The 18,576-nt window shown below is 40.2% G+C and overlaps 8 protein-coding genes across 10 annotated transcripts in view; 5 read left to right on the top strand and 3 right to left on the bottom strand.

Annotated features, from left to right (window-relative positions):
* Nucleotides 1–261: 261 nt before the first annotated feature.
* MP1 (Melanization Protease 1) lies at nucleotides 262–4,232 on the top strand. Of its 2 annotated transcripts, none has more exons than XM_089462043.1 (5): nucleotides 262–446; nucleotides 764–921; nucleotides 3,008–3,227; nucleotides 3,280–3,852; nucleotides 3,908–4,232. In XM_089462043.1, the coding sequence occupies exons 1-5, from the start codon at nucleotides 389–391 to the stop codon at nucleotides 4,057–4,059; spliced, it is 1,161 nt and encodes a 386-aa protein (XP_089318169.1). In that variant the 5' UTR covers nucleotides 262–388; the 3' UTR covers nucleotides 4,060–4,232. The 2 variants fall into 2 exon arrangements, with proteins under 2 accessions (XP_089318169.1, XP_017874639.1); XM_018019150.2 differs by having other exon boundaries at nucleotides 263–446; nucleotides 764–927.
* A 90-nt stretch (nucleotides 4,233–4,322) lies between these two features.
* On the top strand, nucleotides 4,323–5,439 carry mRpL9 (mitochondrial ribosomal protein L9). Its single transcript, XM_018019154.2, has 2 exons — nucleotides 4,323–4,536; nucleotides 4,599–5,439. The coding sequence occupies exons 1-2, from the start codon at nucleotides 4,465–4,467 to the stop codon at nucleotides 5,298–5,300; spliced, it is 774 nt and encodes a 257-aa protein (XP_017874643.1). The 5' UTR covers nucleotides 4,323–4,464; the 3' UTR covers nucleotides 5,301–5,439.
* On the bottom strand, nucleotides 5,339–7,097 carry Fkbp39 (FK506-binding protein 39kD). The gene is made up of 3 exons (XM_018019151.2): nucleotides 6,938–7,097; nucleotides 6,511–6,723; nucleotides 5,339–6,429 (listed from the first exon to the last, which is right to left on the bottom strand). The coding sequence occupies exons 1-3, from the start codon at nucleotides 6,951–6,953 to the stop codon at nucleotides 5,546–5,548; spliced, it is 1,113 nt and encodes a 370-aa protein (XP_017874640.1). The 5' UTR covers nucleotides 6,954–7,097; the 3' UTR covers nucleotides 5,339–5,545.
* A 75-nt stretch (nucleotides 7,098–7,172) lies between these two features.
* Nucleotides 7,173–12,204, top strand: Cyfip (Cytoplasmic FMR1-interacting protein Sra-1). Its single transcript, XM_018019148.2, has 10 exons — nucleotides 7,173–7,519; nucleotides 7,593–9,424; nucleotides 9,483–9,656; nucleotides 9,745–9,863; nucleotides 9,923–10,035; nucleotides 10,105–10,304; nucleotides 10,367–10,902; nucleotides 10,968–11,062; nucleotides 11,135–11,521; nucleotides 11,579–12,204. Exons 1-10 carry the CDS (start codon nucleotides 7,313–7,315, stop codon nucleotides 11,789–11,791), a joined length of 3,876 nt encoding a protein of 1,291 aa, XP_017874637.1. The 5' UTR covers nucleotides 7,173–7,312; the 3' UTR covers nucleotides 11,792–12,204.
* A 299-nt stretch (nucleotides 12,205–12,503) lies between these two features.
* Nagk (N-acetylglucosamine kinase) lies at nucleotides 12,504–16,987 on the bottom strand. 2 transcript variants are annotated; one of them, XM_018019152.2, is made up of 5 exons: nucleotides 16,926–16,987; nucleotides 16,397–16,476; nucleotides 13,555–13,765; nucleotides 13,277–13,502; nucleotides 12,504–13,156 (listed from the first exon to the last, which is right to left on the bottom strand). In XM_018019152.2, exons 2-5 carry the CDS (start codon nucleotides 16,420–16,422, stop codon nucleotides 12,567–12,569), a joined length of 1,053 nt encoding a protein of 350 aa, XP_017874641.1. In that variant the 5' UTR covers nucleotides 16,423–16,476; nucleotides 16,926–16,987; the 3' UTR covers nucleotides 12,504–12,566. The 2 variants fall into 2 exon arrangements, with proteins under 2 accessions (XP_017874641.1, XP_089318170.1); XM_089462044.1 differs by lacking the exon at nucleotides 16,926–16,987 and adding an exon at nucleotides 16,702–16,846.
* SerRS-m (Seryl-tRNA synthetase, mitochondrial) lies at nucleotides 14,561–16,065 on the top strand. The gene has a single exon (XM_018019149.2). It carries the CDS (start codon nucleotides 14,708–14,710, stop codon nucleotides 15,974–15,976), a length of 1,269 nt encoding a protein of 422 aa, XP_017874638.1. The 5' UTR covers nucleotides 14,561–14,707; the 3' UTR covers nucleotides 15,977–16,065.
* A 58-nt stretch (nucleotides 16,988–17,045) lies between the features above and the next one.
* The window catches only part of wake (ankyrin repeat and fibronectin type III domain containing protein wide awake), a 53,766-nt gene continuing 52,235 nt past the window's right edge, over nucleotides 17,046–18,576 (top strand). The window contains exon 1 of the mRNA XM_089462032.1: nucleotides 17,046–17,156. The gene's annotated coding sequence lies outside the window, so the exon portion shown is untranslated. The remainder of the gene's footprint in view (nucleotides 17,157–18,576) is intronic.
* On the bottom strand, nucleotides 17,260–18,533 carry LOC108609277 (protein FAM50 homolog). The gene has a single exon (XM_018001031.2). It carries the CDS (start codon nucleotides 18,394–18,396, stop codon nucleotides 17,323–17,325), a length of 1,074 nt encoding a protein of 357 aa, XP_017856520.1. The 5' UTR covers nucleotides 18,397–18,533; the 3' UTR covers nucleotides 17,260–17,322.

Genomic DNA, 18,576 nt, shown 5'->3' with positions numbered 1-18,576 from the left:
AAATATAAAAGAAGGAAAATCTTTATACATAGATAGCAGAGACTTCACAATCGTCTTATACGTATTAACTTATGAGCTCTTTACTTATACAACTAATCACTCTCACACTCCCTATCCCTTCTCCTATATCTCAAGCTCTCTGTCTCTCTTTCTTTCTCTACCTCTCTCTCTCACTCTTTCTCTCTCTCTCTCGATCTGCTATCTGCCCTCTATCTCTCAGAGGCTTCGCTGACAGCTATAAGTAGAATCAGGTTGATCTTCATAAGGCGCGTTCAGTGCGATTGAGCTGGCAACGGGAAGAACACGTTGCAACGCTATATTTAAAATCTTGTTATCGAATAAATTGGCTTTGTATTTAAAATTTAATTTACATTTTTATAATTTCAAAATGAAAATCCTTCTGGTTTTGATGATGCTACAAAGGTTACTTTATAGCTACGCGCAAGGTGAGCAAAGACAATGGCCGCTCACACAATCATTGGGTAGATTCCCAGAATTGATTCAGAGAACGACTAACAAGAATAAAAAACAAGAAGTAATCAACTGGTTATCAGCTATGAACTCGACCCAATGAAATCTGTGAAACGACGCGTCGTTTACATTTTCAAATATTCGGCATTGTCATTTTTCATTTATTTTGTGTTCATTCCTATTTTTTTTTTTTTTTTTTTTTTTTTATTTATTTATTTATTTATTTTTTTTTTTTTTTTAATTTAACTTTGTACTTAATTTATATTTAATTTTATTACTATTTTCTCTACAGAAACCTTCGGATATTGTACTACGCCTACTGAGCAAAGTGGCACCTGTATTTATCTCAGAGATTGCACCTATCTATTCGAGCTGATCCAGAAGAGGACTTTATCGTCGTCTGAACGCAGCCTCCTACAAAATAGCCAATGCGGCTATCGGAATGGTCAGGTATTGGTGAGTATGAATCAATAAATAGAGATATTTATATATGTGTGACAGCAATGAAAACTCGTGAAACCCACCTGGTGGGTGAACGAATACACTTGACTTTGATGGTCTGTCTGTCTGTCCGTCCGTCCGTATGTATAAACGCGTCGATCTCAGAAGATATAAAAGCTAGGGACTTGCTTTTTTTCCTAGGTCCGTGTATATCACGCACATATCGAGTTTTTCTCTAAATATCGATAGTTACCGCCGATATTTGATTATCGATTAAAAACCTTATCGAAAGCTAGGTTTTTAATTATATCTCCTACTCCTTTGGCAAATGCATGCATATCCATGTTATAATCATAATCTGAATAATAATTATTGAAATATCAGTTGCTCGAAGGGTTCAGAAAATCTCGTAGTCGAGCAGTCTCGACTAGAGCTTTCTTATTTGTTTTTTAAAGCGTTTTTTAGACTCATTCACGAAAGTGAAAGAGTATATTGGTTTTGTGCAATGCCCGTCTTGCTGTCCGTCTGTCCGTATGAACGCAGTCTATTTCGGCGCTATTGAAGCTAGAGACTTGGAACACATACTCGTGTATATCTCCGATTTATAGTGTTAAAGTTTTCCCGATCCGCCCACTAGGGGTGTGGCAAATCGGAAAATGCATTTTCCGATATACCAGAAATCATGTTTGTTGAAGAGCTAGAAAGCTGAAATTTGGTATGTAGGTCCGCGTCGACCACCTAAGATCAGGAGCTATGGCGGATATATATGCGCCTATTGGTGGCGTGACAAATCGGAAAAAACTGTATCTCCTAAAGTTATAAACCTAAAATGCTGAAATTTTGCACGTAAGCTGATGTTTTAATTCTATAAAGATGGGTCATTTTATATCTATATCGGCTATAATTTGGACACTATTGATACTAGAGACCTGAAGTTTGGTATATATACGCGGATTGACCACCCAAGTCCAACACGCTATGGCAGATATATGTCCTCCCATAGGGGGCGTGGCAAACCACAAAAGTTTATATATCTTGCAGTTTAGGAGCTAGAAGCTTCAAATTTGGACAGTTGAGTTACTGGTAGCCTCCTCTATCGATTCCCCAAAAATAATTTTATTTTTAAAATAACAAAAATTTGCAATTTACAAAAGTGTTTTCCGCGGTATTTGAACTCGCACCCAAGCCAAATAGCATGTTCATGTCAAAATATCTGAAATAAAGATCGCCGGCGCGTTTCGATCAACAGCAGTTAAAACGAAATCACATTATTGTTATGATGCCACATAGCAAAGAAAAGCCAGAATGGTGGCTGGAAATTCAAAAACAATGCAAAGACAAATCAATCGCAACGAGATTCTTAGAATATGCTAAAGTACGCATTTATGTGAGCATACATACACACATACAAATGAGCGCGTGTATAAGAAGAAACAAATTTAAACTTATAAAATAAAATTATGCGACTAAGAAAAGGAAGAGTATTAAGTGCCATTCATTCAAATTCGCACCTTTCTAATAAAATATCTCTTTTATAAAAAACGAAATATGTATGAAAACAAAAAACAAAAAAATTAAATAGTAGAGGTCCGAACCTCCCCTACTCTAACATTACTTGCGTCGCCTTTAGCACCCGCACCACTGCTTTGCTTAACCAGCTAGTTGCTAAAATAGAATAGCTTATTAAGAGAGCGTCATCAGGCAAAACTACAGTAAGGGCTAGAAAGTCCAGAAATCAATCGAAATTCTAAGAATGTGAGAAAAGGCGCGCTTCTGTCTGAATGCATAGAATAAATATGTAATAAAAATCAAAATTGTATAAATTATTTATGTATGTAATTTGAATGCAATAGCTATCGATGATTTTCCAATTTTAATGGCATCATGCCGTGTTTTTTGTTGCGCACTAGACTTGAAAATTGCACTATATACTCTGGTTGACAGCGTTTGGGCTGTGAATGAGTCTTCTGCAATCGGTATCGCCCGACTGTAACGTTCTTACTTGTTTTTAACTATTATTTTACCCCATCCACAAAGAAAAATGGTGGGTAGTAGGCTAGCTGAAGTTATACTGTACATTTGAAATTATTTGCAGATTTGCTGCGCAAATAGTCGCCAACTAAGCGAACAGCCCATTTGGGGCCAAAAGCAACCACAATCCCAGCCCCAGCCGCAACCAAGCATGCCCATTAGTCGCTCTGGGCTTCTACCCCAGGCTCCAAATTGTGGCGATAACTTCGCCGATCGGGTGGTGGGTGGTATCAATACTGCCATTAATGAATTTACCTGGTTGGCTCTAATCGAGTATACAAAACGTAAGTGGAACGTCGTCCAGCCGAAACTGCACTAATGCGTTTGCTTTCGCAGCCAACAATGATATTGGACACCACTGTGGGGGATCGCTGATCAACAACCGTTATGTTCTAACAGCGGCGCATTGCGTTTCCGCCATACCAAGTGATTGGCGGCTGACGGGCGTCCGTTTAGGTGATTGGGACACCACATCCAATCCAGACTGTATCACCGGGCGAAATGGCAAAACGGACTGCAATGATCCGTATGTCGATGTGGGTGTTTCGGAGAGAATACCACATCCTCAGTACCCCGGAAACACGCGGGATCAATTTCATGATATTGCGCTGCTGCGTTTGAGTCGGGAAGTGGCCTTCACGAATTTCATTTCGCCTGTTTGTCTGCCGATACTGCCGCAGCAAAGGAATACGATTTTCCTGGGACGTAAAATGTTTGTCGCTGGCTGGGGTCGTACCGAAACGAATAACACATCGAATATCAAGCTTAAGGCTGAACTGCAACCTGTGCCTACAGAGGACTGTAATCGCCGATATCAGTCCCAGCGACGTACTCTGACATCGAATCAAATGTGCGCTGGTGGAGTAGAAGGCATCGATTCTTGCCGAGGTGACTCCGGCGGACCATTGGGTAACATATATAACCATCAATATCAATAATATCTTTCAATGCTTTCCCATTTTAGTCATGGAGGAGTCCAATAACGGTTACAGCAATTTTTATTTGACTGGCGTTGTCTCATATGGACCCACACCTTGCGGTCTTGCCGGCTGGCCAGGCGTATACACACTTGTATCTGCCTACATTGATTGGATTGAGGCAACGATAAGAGCATAAAAACGGAAAATTGATGCTTTAGATTTTATAAACCGATTGTTGATCAATTTTTCGTATATATATTTTATACTGGAATATCAGCGCTATAGCTTTTAGCCTAAAATTACAAAAAAAAAAAAAAAATAATAAATAAATAAAATAAATAAATAAATAAAAAAAATATTAAAAATAAATAGCAAAATACTTTTTTGAGATTTTAGTATTTGTATTATCGACAGGGCTGCTTCTGTCACTTGCTATCGATATTAGCAGCAACTGCTGGAATCTCTTTGTTGCGTTAGCATGCGATGAATGTTGAGTTTGCACACTAACCAGAGTGGTTTGCATTAAATAGAATTACCAATTAAACATCGATATTTTTACGAATAATAATCTAAGGTTACTTATCCGTGCTAAATAAATAAGATGTTGAAAAACCTATGTACAACACAATTATATCTATTAAAAGGTGCAAACAATTTGAAGCAACAAGTGCGGGTAAGCTGTCTGATGTCTTATAGAGTGAGTGCAAATCGAATAATATATCCCAACATCTGCAGACCACTTTCGTCTTGAAGCGCAAATATGAGCCGCTGTTACACAAGACGAACGAGAAGCCCCGTCGCCTACGCGCAAAACACTTCATCTATGAGCTTGTGGAGGATACACAAGTAAAAAAACGCCCTAACATGGAAGTGGTGCTGAAAACCTTCGTAGAGGGTGTTGGCGACAAGGGCGATGTGGTCTCAATGAAGCCATATTTCGTGTACAACAAGTTGTTGTTGCCCGGCTTGGCGACTTATAAAACACCCGAAAACATTGTCAAATATTCGAAGACGGAAGCCGAAAAGTCGGCTGTGCAGCATAGTTCGGCATATGCACAACGCACTGTCAACATGCTAGAGTCAATCGTTCTAGCGGTTATAATGAACAAGGATGAGCCCTGGGTATTAGAACCATGGCACATTAAAGCTTCCTTACGCAAGGCGGGCTTTCACTGCAAAGAGGAATGCATAAAGCTACCCACAGAACGCATTGAAGGACCCGACCTAAGAAAGGAGAATAAGGAATTCAGCTGTATCATAACAATTAACAAGCTGGAACAGGCCACACTCAAATGTCGCATTCATCACTGGAGCACTGACCCGAGCGAACGCTTGCCCTATGTCTTCGAACACTGGAAGCTGCCAGCAGAGCCACTGCTCGAATCAAGCCAAATCGAGGCACCAACAAGCAATGTTCAAAAACCAACTGTTAAATGAATATATCTTATATACATATACATATAAGTCATATAGTCTTTCCTATAAATCTGCTTTATTTGAAATCAACATTAAATCGCACGAAAAGTGGATTTTATAAATTTATAAGAAAATAATATGAGCACATATGTTATATATATCCATGAATGGTGTATGCATTCTTAACCGAACGATCTGCTGATATTGATAATCCATAGTAATATTTAATTCTATATTTAGATGCCTAATTTCTTCTTTAAGCTTCCTTAGTGTACAGCCTTCAGCTCCACATCGAAGACGAGCGTCGAGTTTGGCGGAATAGTGGGCGGATGGCCGCGTGCACCATATGCCATGTGAGCTGGGCAAGTAATGCGACGTTTACCGCCCACCTTCATACCACTAACGCCTACATCCCAGCCTTTAATAACTTCTCCAGCGCCTAAGGCGAACTTAAATCCATTTCCTTTCTGCATGCTGTCGAATGTTTTGTTATTGGATTTAAGGCGTCCAACATAGTAAACGGACACGCGTTTACCCTGCTTGGCCTCTGGCCCGTTGCCTGCCTGTATATCCTGGACCTTAACACCACCCGCTATGGTGCGCTCCCCACCAGGTACAGTAGAAGCAGCGATATTTTGTTTACCCTCCTTTGCCTTGACCTGCTCTTTCTTCGACTCAGATCCAGCTACCACTTTGTTTTCCTTCTTCGATTTTTGCTGCTGCTGTTGCTTCTCCTGTTTTTTGGTCACTCCATTCTGATCCTTAGCTGGCTTTTTGGCAGTCTCATTTATTTTGGCTTTTTTTGCCTTGGGAGCTGCGTTATTTTCCTCCTCATCCTCTTCATCAGAGTCATCCTCGTCCTCGTCCTCGTCAGAGTCATCCTCTTCGTCGTCTTCATCACCAGATTCATCCTCGAGCAATGATGAATACTCAGCAGCGAGCTTGCTATCATCCATATCATCATCATCGTCCTCGTCTTCATCCTCCTCTCCACCATCTTCATCAGATTGAATGGCGTCGGTACCTCCTTTAGCCTTTTGACCCTTCTTCAAAGCGTTCACAACTTTCTCATATTCCTCTTCGTCTTCGAACTCATCATCAGATTCATCAGTATCATGCAAGTAGCCAATCAATGAAACCACAGCATTTCCTGAAAAATATTACAATATAAATATATGTATGTATATGTATACGTAGTATATAAATATATATGTATTAAATAGAGCCTCACCAGTTGTTTGAAACATAATCTTATCGCCCTTGCAGAAGTTCAAATCGAGTGTCATTTGGGGCAAGCTTTTAGATAAAGTTGCAACAATGAACTTGGTTTTATCTGCGGTAATGTAAACCTTAGCGGAGTCGCCCTCATCAAGTGCTACGCCCGAAATATGGAACGATTTCACAATGGTTTGTGTGTATTTCCGGTTGGGTTTCATACTTAATCCTACAAGAGTATATAAGGCAAACACAAATAAATATTTATTATTTATTAAAAAAAAAAAAATACAAGGCCCTAAAACAAGTCCACGCTGTGACGGCCGCAAGCACGTGGTATACGCAAAATTCCACGAACTGCTGGAGCGTCAGCTTGCACACAAGTATTTATGAATTGACGCATCTAAAAATATTAAAACATTTAACAAACAATTAAAACTTACCCCAGAACATCGACATTTTGTAGATTGTATTTTATTTAGCGCAATAGAGAGATATAAAAAAAACGTGCACGACAGAAGAAACCGTTCTCAAATAAACGTCTGACGCCGGTAAGTTGCAAGTGCTGGAAAAGGTGTAATGGCATTCCGGCGCCAACGATTACTACATATCGATATTATAGTGACATTCACACACATTTTGGAACTTGCAACACTGCATGCACGCGCCTCGCTGTGACTCACGCACATAAAATTATGTTTGTGTATTTGTGACGAAAAAATCGTCTGTCAGAGAAACAGACCGCCATAGCCCCGCCTTTCAGTGCGAGTTTATCTGTTAATTTCCGTCACTAAGTTAAAAGTGATGAAAATAGTAAAATGACCGAAAAGATAACGCTAGCTGATGCCCTGTCTAATGTAGAGGTGCTGGACGAAATACCTCTGCCCGATGAGCAGCCGTGTATTGAAGCCCAACCCTGTTCCATTATTTACAAAGCAAATTTTGATACGAATTTCGAGGATCGTAATGGTTTCGTTACGGGCATTGCCAAGTACATCGAAGAAGCGACAACACACGCAAACTTGGTAAGTTCTTGAGAATCGATTGGTATAGTATTTTAGAAAATGATAATTGAATGTGATTTTATATTCGCTCCAGAACGTTTTACTTGACGAGGGTCAAAAGCATGCTGTTATGCTGTATACCTGGCGCTGCTGCTCCCGGGCCATACCGCAGCCAAAATCAAACGAGCAGCCAAATCGTGTGGAAATTTATGAAAAAACCGTGGAAGTTCTAGCACCGGAGGTAAATAAATTGCTTAACTTTATGTATTTCCAACGCAAAGCTATCGAAGCATTTTCGGGAGAAATAAAACGTCTATGTCATACTGAGAAACGCAAGGACTTCGTATCGGAGGCATATCTCCTTACACTCGGAAAATTTATTAATATGTTTGCCGTGCTGGACGAATTGAAGAATATGAAGTCAAGCGTAAAGAACGACTATTCGACATATAGACGCGCAGCACAGTTCCTTAAAGTTATGTCGGATTCGCATACGCTTCAAGAATCACAAAATCTTTCAATGTTCTTGGCCACTCAAAACAAAATACGTGACACTGTCAAGGATACGTTGGAAAAAATCGTTGGCTACGAGGATTTGCTATCTGACGTTGTCAACATTTGCGTGCATATGTTTGAAACGAAAATGTATTTGACGCCCGAGGAGAAGCACATGCTGGTGAAAGTCATGGGCTTCGGTTTATTCCTCATGGACAGTGACGCGTGCAATATCAACAAACTAGATCAGAAAAAAAAAATACGTCTGGATCGCATTGATCGCATCTTCAAGAATCTAGAGGTGGTGCCTCTCTTTGGCGATATGCAAATAGCTCCATTTAACTATATAAAACGGAGCAAACATTTTGATTCTAGCAAGTGGCCCTTGTCTAGCTCCAATGCCATCAGCCCGCAGGCAGATTTGATGGTGCATTTGCCTCAGATACGCGAGGACCATGTGAAATACATATCCGAGCTGGCACGATACACAAATGAGGTGACCACCACCGTCAAAGAGAATCCAACGGATGCTGAGAATCGAATTACGGCAGATCTGGCATTGCGCGGTCTGCAGCTGTTATCTGAGTGGACCAGCGTCGTCACCGAGCTCTACTCGTGGAAACTGCTGCATCCCACTGATCATCATCAGAACAAAGATTGTCCCGTGGAAGCGGAGGAATATGAGCGTGCTACTCGCTACAATTACACATCCGAAGAGAAGTTTGCACTGATCGAGGTGATTGCCATGATCAAGGGACTGCAGGTTCTAATGGCACGTATTGAAACAGTACTTTGCGAGGCAATCAGACGCAATATCTATGCTGAGTTGCAGGACTTTGTGCAGCTAACGCTACGTGAACCTCTTCGCAAGGCAGTCAAAAACAAAAAGGATTTGATTCGGAGCATTATTATGTCGGTGCGTGAAACTTCCGCGGATTGGCAAAAAGGCTATGAGCCCACTGATGATCCAGTGTCCAAGGGCAAGAAGGATCCCGATGGTGGCTTTCGTATACATGTGCCCCGCTTGAATGTGGGGCCCTCCTCTACACAGCTGTACATGGTGCGCACAATGCTCGAGTCCCTGATTGCTGACAAAAGCGGCGGAAAGCGTACTCTACGCAAAGATATTGATGGCAACTATTTAATGCAGATTGATACTTTTCATAAGACATCTTTTTATTGGAGTTACTTGCTAAATCTGAGCGATACACTGCAAAAGTGCTGCGACCTGTCCCAGTTGTGGTATCGCGAATTCTACTTGGAAATGACTATGGGCCGCAAAGTAAACAAGTGCATGGTTCGACATCAACACAATGAAGAATGCAAAGATTTAATTACAATGGAGAAACGTATTCAGTTTCCTATTGAAATGTCCATGCCATGGATATTAACCGATCACATACTCCAAACCAAGGAGCCATCTATGATGGAGTAAGTTTCTGTCCATTGAGCCGTATAGTATTATTATAATTCGTGTTTATTGCTTTAGGTTTGTGCTGTATCCGTTGGACTTGTACAACGATTCAGCACATTATGCTCTTACAGTGTTCCGCAAGCAATTCCTCTATGACGAGGTGGAGGCCGAAGTCAATTTATGCTTTGATCAGTTTGTATATAAACTAAGTGAGCAAATATTTGCTCACTACAAGCAACTGGCTGGGAGGTAAGTTTGATATATGTACTTAGATGATTTGCACCCTTCAAGCCTTTAAGTGCATACTTTTAACTCTGTGATCGTATTTTGCTTCTAGCATTTTCTTAGATAAACGTTTTCGTCTGGAGTGCGAAGTTTTAGGTTTCAATTTCCAATCATATCCACGCAACAATCGCTATGAAACATTACTGAAGCAAAGGCACGTGCAGCTCTTAGGTAAAGATAATAGTGTTGCGCATAAAACATATACTTAAACACATTTTGCCGCTTACCAGGTCGTTCCATTGATCTAAACAAACTAATTACACAACGTATCAATGCAAATATGCACAAGAGTATAGAATTGGCCATCAGTCGTTTCGAGGGCAATGATATAACTGGGATTGTGGTAAGCAAAATCTGAGAGATGCACCACAAGAAAATAAATGAGAAATTGAACATGTACTGTCAATTGAAGGAACTCGAGGGACTTTTGGAAGCCAACCGTATTTGTCACAAAATGCTAAGCAAATATTTGGCCTTAGATAATTTTGAAGGCATGGTCAAGGAGGCAAATCATAATGTCCTGGCTCCGTATGGCCGCATCACTTTACATGTTTTTGTGGAATTAAATTATGACTTTCTGGTTAATTACTGTTACAATGCAGCTACGAATCGGTATGTTCTGGTCAACTACATTGCATCAGAATTCTATAAAATTTGTGTTATTTAATTTACAGCTTTATTCGTACGAAGGTCAATTTATCGTCTTCACAGGCCATACAGCGCGAGAAGCCGCCCCAGATGTCGCATTATTATCTATGGGGCTCAAAGCAGCTGAATGCTGCATATACCACACAGTACGGCCAGTATACGGGGTTTGTTGGCTCACCACATTTCCATGCTATGTGCCGTCTATTAGGCTACCAGGGCATCGCCGTAGTAATGGACATAATACTAAAGGACATTGTTAAGCCACTGATACAAGGCTCGTTGCTACAGTTCACTAAAACGCTGATGATTGCTATGCCCAAATCTTGCAAATTGCCCCGTTGCGAATATGGCTCGCCCGGTGTGCTCAGCTATTATCAGGCACATCTTACTGACATTGTGCAATATCCAGATACTAAAACGGAATTATTTCAATCGTTTAGAGAATTTGGCAACTGCATAATCTTTTGCCTCTTAATCGAGCAAGCTTTGTCGCAAGAGGAGGTGTGCGATCTGCTCCATGCAGCACTCTTTCAAAACATCTTCCCGCGTCCCTTTTGCAAAGGTGCGCTTTAGTCTTTCAATTTGATACAATTTTTATATTTATATGTTTACCATATATTTTTATAGAGAACGAAAAGCCGGAGGCTAAGCAAAAACGTCTGGAAGCTCAGTTTGCCAATCTGCAAATTGTGTCTAATGTAGAGAAAATTGGTACTGCCAAGGTAAATATCTAGTAAATAGATAAATAAATGCTTATACTTTTTCTGATTTTTTAAAATAATTATAATACGCAGCAAGCAATGATAGCACGTGAAGGAGATCTGCTGACACGCGAGCGACTTTGCTGCGGCCTGAGCATATTTGAAGTCATTTTAAATCGAGTAAAAAGTTATTTGGATGATCCTGTCTGGTGTGGCCCACCGCCTGCTAATGGTATCATCCATGTTGACGAATGCTCTGAATTTCATCGTCTCTGGTCTGCATTGCAATTTGTCTATTGTATACCAGTGCGCGGCACCGAGTACACCATTGAGGAGCTCTTTGGCGAGGGTCTCAATTGGGCTGGTTGCGTTATGATCGTACTGCTTGGTCAGCAACGACGTTTTGAAGCGCTCGACTTTTGTTATCACATATTACGTGTGCAACGCGTTGATGGCAAGGACGAGGATGTGAAGGGCATTGTAAGTGGGCATTCCCCTAACTAAATTACAAATTTTAGTAATATCTTCCTAATGCAGCAATTGAAACGAATGGTCGATCGCATAAGACGCTTTCAAGTATTAAATTCACAAATCTTTTCAATACTTAACAAATATCTGAAGGGAGGCGACGGTGAAGGCTCAAATGTGGAGCATGTGCGTTGTTTCCCGCCACCACAGCATCCATCGGTCATATCCTCATCGTCACACTATCAAGATCCACAAAAGCTACGCCAGAGCATGAACAATTAAGAATTATACAGTGTTTAAGCTAATCATAGACTCGTAACATATAACATAACATATATTTAATCATAACGCAACTAGCTACTCACACACAATATATTCGGATATTTAGACAGTTTCTATGCAAGCCTAATTTTAAACATTGTAATTTCTGAGCTGAGTACTATATTCAAAACAATCAAAAATAGTAGCAAAAGCAAAATTAGCCAAAGAATCGACAATTGGGCAATGAATTACATTGGTTTTAACGGTAAAAAAAAAGCTTAAAGAATTTAAATGGAAAGTGTATTAAATAAAAATAAATCAGACAATTAGCCAGCGCGCATATAAATATAAATATGTTTATACACATACAAACTTAATACAATGAACTTTATCGAATAAAATTTTCATACGTATTTCTAATAAACTTTAGAAAACTCCGTTTTTTCAGTTTATACACATAAGTCGAATAGTTCTTTTATATATTGCATATTTATTTTAACTTAAACCAATTTTGAACTATAATACAGCTTTGTGGTAAGCCCCACTTACGAATAGATGTTCCGACACAAAACTACTTAATTAGAACTTACTAACAGTATATCGGGACAGACAGGACAGAAATACGTACATTATGCACAACCAATATACTCATGTAACTTCGGGAATGACCATATGGACATTTATAGATATGTTTTTACATAATAGTTCGATTTGGAATACATTAGCTACTAGATACGGTAATATTGTTTTATTTACTGATAATTCTTGGAATGACTGAAAAATACATTTTATTTAGTTAATAGCCAGAAGCTCTCGCTGTGACCACATTTTTAATCGGAGTGCTTGTTGGATGGACGTGCAACACGACAAAGTTGTCAGCATAGTTGCGGGGCAACTCGAATTTAGCACTATCGGCACCCAGGTAACAGGCGCCATAAGCGCTGCTTTTGGTGATACGCACCAGCTTGAGATTATAATCGATGCTCGTTTTCGAGATCTCATTGATGAAAGCCTCCTGCAGCAGATTCCAGCTGCTCCACACCGATCCGACGCACACAATATTCAGATTACCGGACTTGACCAGGTCCTCGTGCACCTGAGGCAGCACTGCCTTGATCATATGCGCAAGATGGATAGCAGCTTCGTGGAAAAGCGATAAGGCCAGTTTGTCGCCGGCTTCGGCATTCCTCGCTAGCTTCTCGCACAAATTGGCAAAGAAGGGCTTATCGAATTTGGCATAACAATAAGGTAGTAAATCGTAGCGTGTCTCTATGCTGAAATGCTCACGAATAAGCGCCCAGGTCCGATCAATGGGAAAAGGTGACTTGACCAAGTTGTCCATATGATCAAAGACCACCTTAGTTGCACGATAAGATATAAACCAGGCTGAAAAAGCAACCAAAAACTCATCTTCAATTATATTGCTATCCATATTGCTATCAGCTGATGTTAATGGATTAATAAAGCTGATAATGATTAATGCATTTTTCATGTAAGAGCACTCACCGCTGCCTTCGTCCCCCAGAAAATGACCCCAACCACCGCAATTAGCCATGCTGCCATCAGGATTTCGCAGCAAGCAATTGGAGCCGGTTCCCGAGATAAGGACGATCCCACCAATAGAGGAGGCCGTGAACATACTGCCCATTGTGTCGCTCGAGACGGCATAGTTCTCTGCCAGAGTGGGGAAAGTACGTCGCAGCTCCAGTTCCAGCTCGCGATTGGTAGCTTCCTATTGTGTACAAGAGGATAAACCAAGGGCTTCAACTTTTATTACAAGTTACCTGTTCGCAGCCACTCAGGCTGAGACCAAGGCTCGCCAATGGGATATCTCTTGGTATGTTACATTCATCCTTGCACCGTTCCACCATATCAGCGATGCGACGCGCACATGTCGGTATTCCGATGCCCCAATGATTTGTGCCCAGACCACTTGTCGTGCCCACTGAGGCACCGCTTTCATCACAGATGATCAAATGGGAGTGCGTCGCTCCACTGCAATACACAAACAAAAAAAGTATATATGTATGTACATATGAATATCTCCTATCTGTATAATCGGTTTGATTGTATTGTTCGACTATTAAGACCTATTTAAGAATGCTTTTATCAATGGTTATTCAATTAAAGCAATTGACTTAATTTAATTAATAAAATTCTTTATTTAGTGAAGTTTATTCAATTGATCAAAATTCTGAAAGATATACATATGTATGTACATAAACATATTTTAGCTGCTATCACAAGCCCCATCAATTTTGAATGTAGTGAATTGAATTACAGGAATTATTTTCAGAATATTATTGAGCTTGAATTACATGACCTAGATTTTGATATATTTTTAGATCAATTGTCTTAATTTATACATTGTATGTATCTAACATTAAATAGAGTTAAATACGGATAACTTTAACATACATACATACATTTACCATTTATCTACATTCATACATATGTATACATTCTCTAAATATATTTACATATGTATATGTGTGTGGGTATTTACGCCTTAGGCTGCATTTATGTATATTTATTGCGACAATTGCCGTTATAGAGCGCGCTGGATGCAAGCTTGTTTATCAGCAATTTAAACGCAATTCAATTCAAATAAAAGCCTGATGAAATGAGGAAAAACAGTTTATGTGCCATTGTGTTATCTGTAATCTGAATTATTAGCTAGATTTGTATGAGTTGAAAAAATATATGTTGCATAGTGCTGTGTATTGGAGCATGACATTTGTGACGTCAAGACTCTCTTCGCTTAGTGGCAGCACTAAACTAAATGGCGCTGCCATATCATCGCACAGAATTTGTTCATATTGCACAATGAAAATTTTTAATTGATAATTTAATAGATGACGAGAAGTCGAAAAGTGCGTGCTAATTAACAAAAATTTCACGCAACAAAAGAAGAATAGAAACGTAATTTTAATTGACATGAAGCTTTTAACAAATGTACAAAAACTGCTGTTGCTTAATTGCCGCAATAGCATGAACCACCGACTAATAAAAACAACAACAAAGGAGGCGGCGCATGATCAACCGGCAATAACCAGTGCACAGCTGGATGAGCTGGAACGAAATGTACTCATGCGGCATCACAAGAACAATATACCACGAATTCGGCAGCTTGTGGAAAGCATGCAGGTGAACAGAGGGCAAGGAGCGGAGGACACACGCCAGGAATTGGCTGCTGAGCTCCAGCAACTACCGAACGCAACTCATCCGCGCCTGCTCACATACGACAATGAGGCAATGGAGCTGGCTAAGTTTGAACATCGTCTTCAGCCTGAGCGAGCCAAAGAGTTCTCGGAACTGGCGCGTACACTTAACCTGTACCGCATGGAGCATCTGGGCAATTATACGGGGCACAAGAGCTACTACCTGATGGGTCAGCTGGCCATGCTGGAGCAGGCTATCATACAATACGCACTGAAATCGCTGACTCGAAATAAATTTATTCTTATCTCAGTGCCTGACGTACTGCCCCGAGGGATTATCGAGAGCTGTGGCATGCGTACCGAAGGCGAACGGACACAGGTCTATAAGTTGGACATAGGAGAATGCCTGTCGGGCACTTCCGAAATGGCTCTCGCTGGTTACTTTGCAAACCGGCAGTTGACGGAACACGAGTTGCCTTTAAAAGTAGCTGCCGTCAGTCGTTGCTATCGAGCAGAGACCTCAGGACTGCACGAGGAGAAGGGCATCTACCGGGTGCATCAGTTTACCAAGGTAGAAATGTTTGCCATTGCGACGGCCGATCAATCGGAGCCCACGCTCGAGGAGCTCAAGAACATTGAAATAGATTTGTTTAAGCGATTGGGCATTAACTTTCGACTGCTCGACATGCCGCCTTGTGAGCTGGGTGCGCCCGCATATCAGAAATATGATATAGAAGCGTGGATGCCAGGTCGCCAGATGTGGGGTGAAATATCAAGCTGCAGTAACTGCACGGACTACCAGGCCAAGCGCCTGAATATCACGTATAAACGCGCCTGTGATGGAGCGGTCGTATATGCTCATACTCTCAATGGTACCGCCACGGCAATTCCACGGCTACTGATCGCTCTAACTGAGTCATATCAGAGCGGAGATCACATACAGATACCAGAGGTATTAGTACCCTTTATGAATGAACAGCGTACGATAACAAAGAATAAAAAGGTCCCTGAGACTAAGCTGGTAAAGTTTATCAAAACAGCTTAGGCTCTGCATTTAAGAGATATGAAATAAATAAATAATACACGAGTTTCCCTAATTAAATAAATACGTACGTGCATAAAATACACACACTATATAGTGAGTAATATGTTACCATTCATTAATTTTGCATATTTAAGTAGAGTTGTTAGGATTTTTATCATATGCAAATATTTTTGCATCCAATGCACCTAAAAAATGTATAGGTATGTATAAATAATATATTAATATAAGATTGCTTGTATTAAAGGGGATCAATAAGTAATTGTCGTGCGCAACAATAATAATAAAAAAAAAAAATAAAAAAAACACATAATCTATCTCATTATTAAACATTTGCGCATTTTACAGATACATGAATTTAATATATATAATATATATACTGAAGTTAACCTATTAGTAGCAACTACGAACAACCTTACTTACCCTTCAATGCCGCCAAAATATCTCATTTTAATTTTTAATACTTTAGTTTTGAGCCGTGTAACGGGGAACTTGTATAAAACCTGCAATTAAATAACAAATACTATGGTAAACGTATACCCATCATACACAATCTTATCTAGTCATTAGAATTTGCTAATCTAAGCACAAAAATAAAAACGAAATCCGAGTTGGATGCATGTGCAGCAGTTTTGCTAATTCCTATTGGAAGCAAAACAAACAATTACTGCAGTGACAGCACAAAGCAGTTCAGCTGGTGAGAGTGAAAGCGAAAAAAAAAAACAAACCAGTTTTCAAAATAAATTCCAGTCACTTTTTAGCATTTTGTAAACGTAGTCGGATTTATGCCTTATTTAAAAAGAAATACAATTATTGCACTCAATCTATGGCCTTTACTCAAAAGCCGTTAATATTTACTATTTGCACACGCACTGATGTATATATTGTACACGCAAATAGTCAGTTTATATTAGTAATATGCGCACTTAATGCCAGTTCTATTCTCACCCACCAATGGAGTCGCTCACGTCCAAGCACTTTGAAACCCACGCACCAAATATTGTTTTCAGACACTTGTATTGTTATTTAAAGATTGTCGTCCGCCTCAGTAAACAGATGTTGTAACAGCAATAGTGCTGCAAAACGCTACGTTGAAAGTAACAGAAAACTGTTTAACTTTTAGCTGCGCCGACCTACCGCTGACTCACTGACTATTATCACTAACCATACAAGATGCTATATGGTAAGTGCTATTATTATTGCTCTATTTTAAAAATATATATTACTTTTTTAGTATTCGATCTTTTTTTTTCATAGCCAAAGCGTTCGCCATAAACAGAAGATAGTTTTGAATTTAAATGAATTTAATCAGTTTTAAACCAGCATTTAAAGTATATAAAATCGAAGTTCTATTTTTTGTTTTTGTCTTTGTCGTTATCCTTGATTGTATATTTGTCGTACGACTTGGTGGGATCATATGGCTCCCAGCGGCTGGCCGGGAAGATGTGCTTGTTGCGCTCATACCACGAACGCAACAGCACTTTGCCAGCATGTGATTCCTCCTTCTCGACGGAGGCGTCACTTATCATACGAACATCGTCGTGCACATCGAACTGGAATAGTGGGCCGGATTTGCCGCGAGCCTTAGTAACGATGAAGTCATAAAAGGAGTAGTGATGCGGCAATATCAAATCCTCCTTCACATACATTAGCTGATCGGCCATCACAGTCTTCAGCTCGATGAACTCTTTGCGTAGCAGCTCCAGGCATTTTTGAAGGAACTGATATATGGAATTACCCTTTTTCATCAGCACATTTCGCCTGTGCCCGGAGCCATCCCAGTAGCTAAACGTAATGGAGATGTCCTCGTCTTTGAGTTCCGCCTGCTGCATAACCCACTCTTGTCGTAATTGTTCCCGCAAGCGATTCTCCTGTTCCTCACGCTCGCGATCTGGCAGAAAGGACGTGTCCACATCAGGATTCTTACAAATTTTCTTTCTTTTGACTGGCATCTGCACATCTAACTGATCGATCCACTTGGCTGGCTTGGGTTTGACAAACTTTTCCTCTGTCGCTCCATCGTCTTCGTCTTTTTCCTCTTCTTCGTCATCATCTATATTGAAGGATAACGCTTGTATTTGACGCTTCTGTTTGTTCTTCTCTGCTTGTATGGCTTCTAAAACACGCTGCTTCTCTCGATCCTTTTCATCCTTCTTTTGCGCCAATTTCTTTTCTCTCTCTCGCACTATGTCTTCTTGCTTAGCCTTCATCTCATCGAGAGTGACCAGGCCAATGGTCGACGACTTGAGCTGTTGCTCAACAGCATCGTAGTGTGTCGCAAACTTGTTCTCAATCTTATCCAGCTTCAGCTCCTCCTCGATTTTTTTTTTCCGGAACTCAATTTCTTGCTGCTGGATCTCGCGCTTTTTCATTAGTTGAGCAGCGCGCCCAGCCTCGCTGGCGGCACCCTTGTAGTGGGCCATCAATTATTGTTGAAACTCCTTTATTTAAATAAAATACAATATTAATTTATATTAATATTTATTTTCGCCTAATGAAAGCCGTTTCACTCCTTCACTCGTCGAGAGTGCCAGCTGTTATTGAACAGTAGTTCAATATTATTTAGCTGTCGGAACTACTTAGTTCGTGAGTGAAATTGAGTG

Source organism: Drosophila arizonae, chromosome 2, assembly GCF_054131065.1.
Source record: "Drosophila arizonae isolate 15081-1271.41 chromosome 2, UAZ_ARI_1.0, whole genome shotgun sequence".
Classification (NCBI taxonomy): Eukaryota; Metazoa; Arthropoda; class Insecta; order Diptera; family Drosophilidae; genus Drosophila; species Drosophila arizonae.
This window is presented reverse-complemented; position numbering and strand designations above follow the sequence as displayed.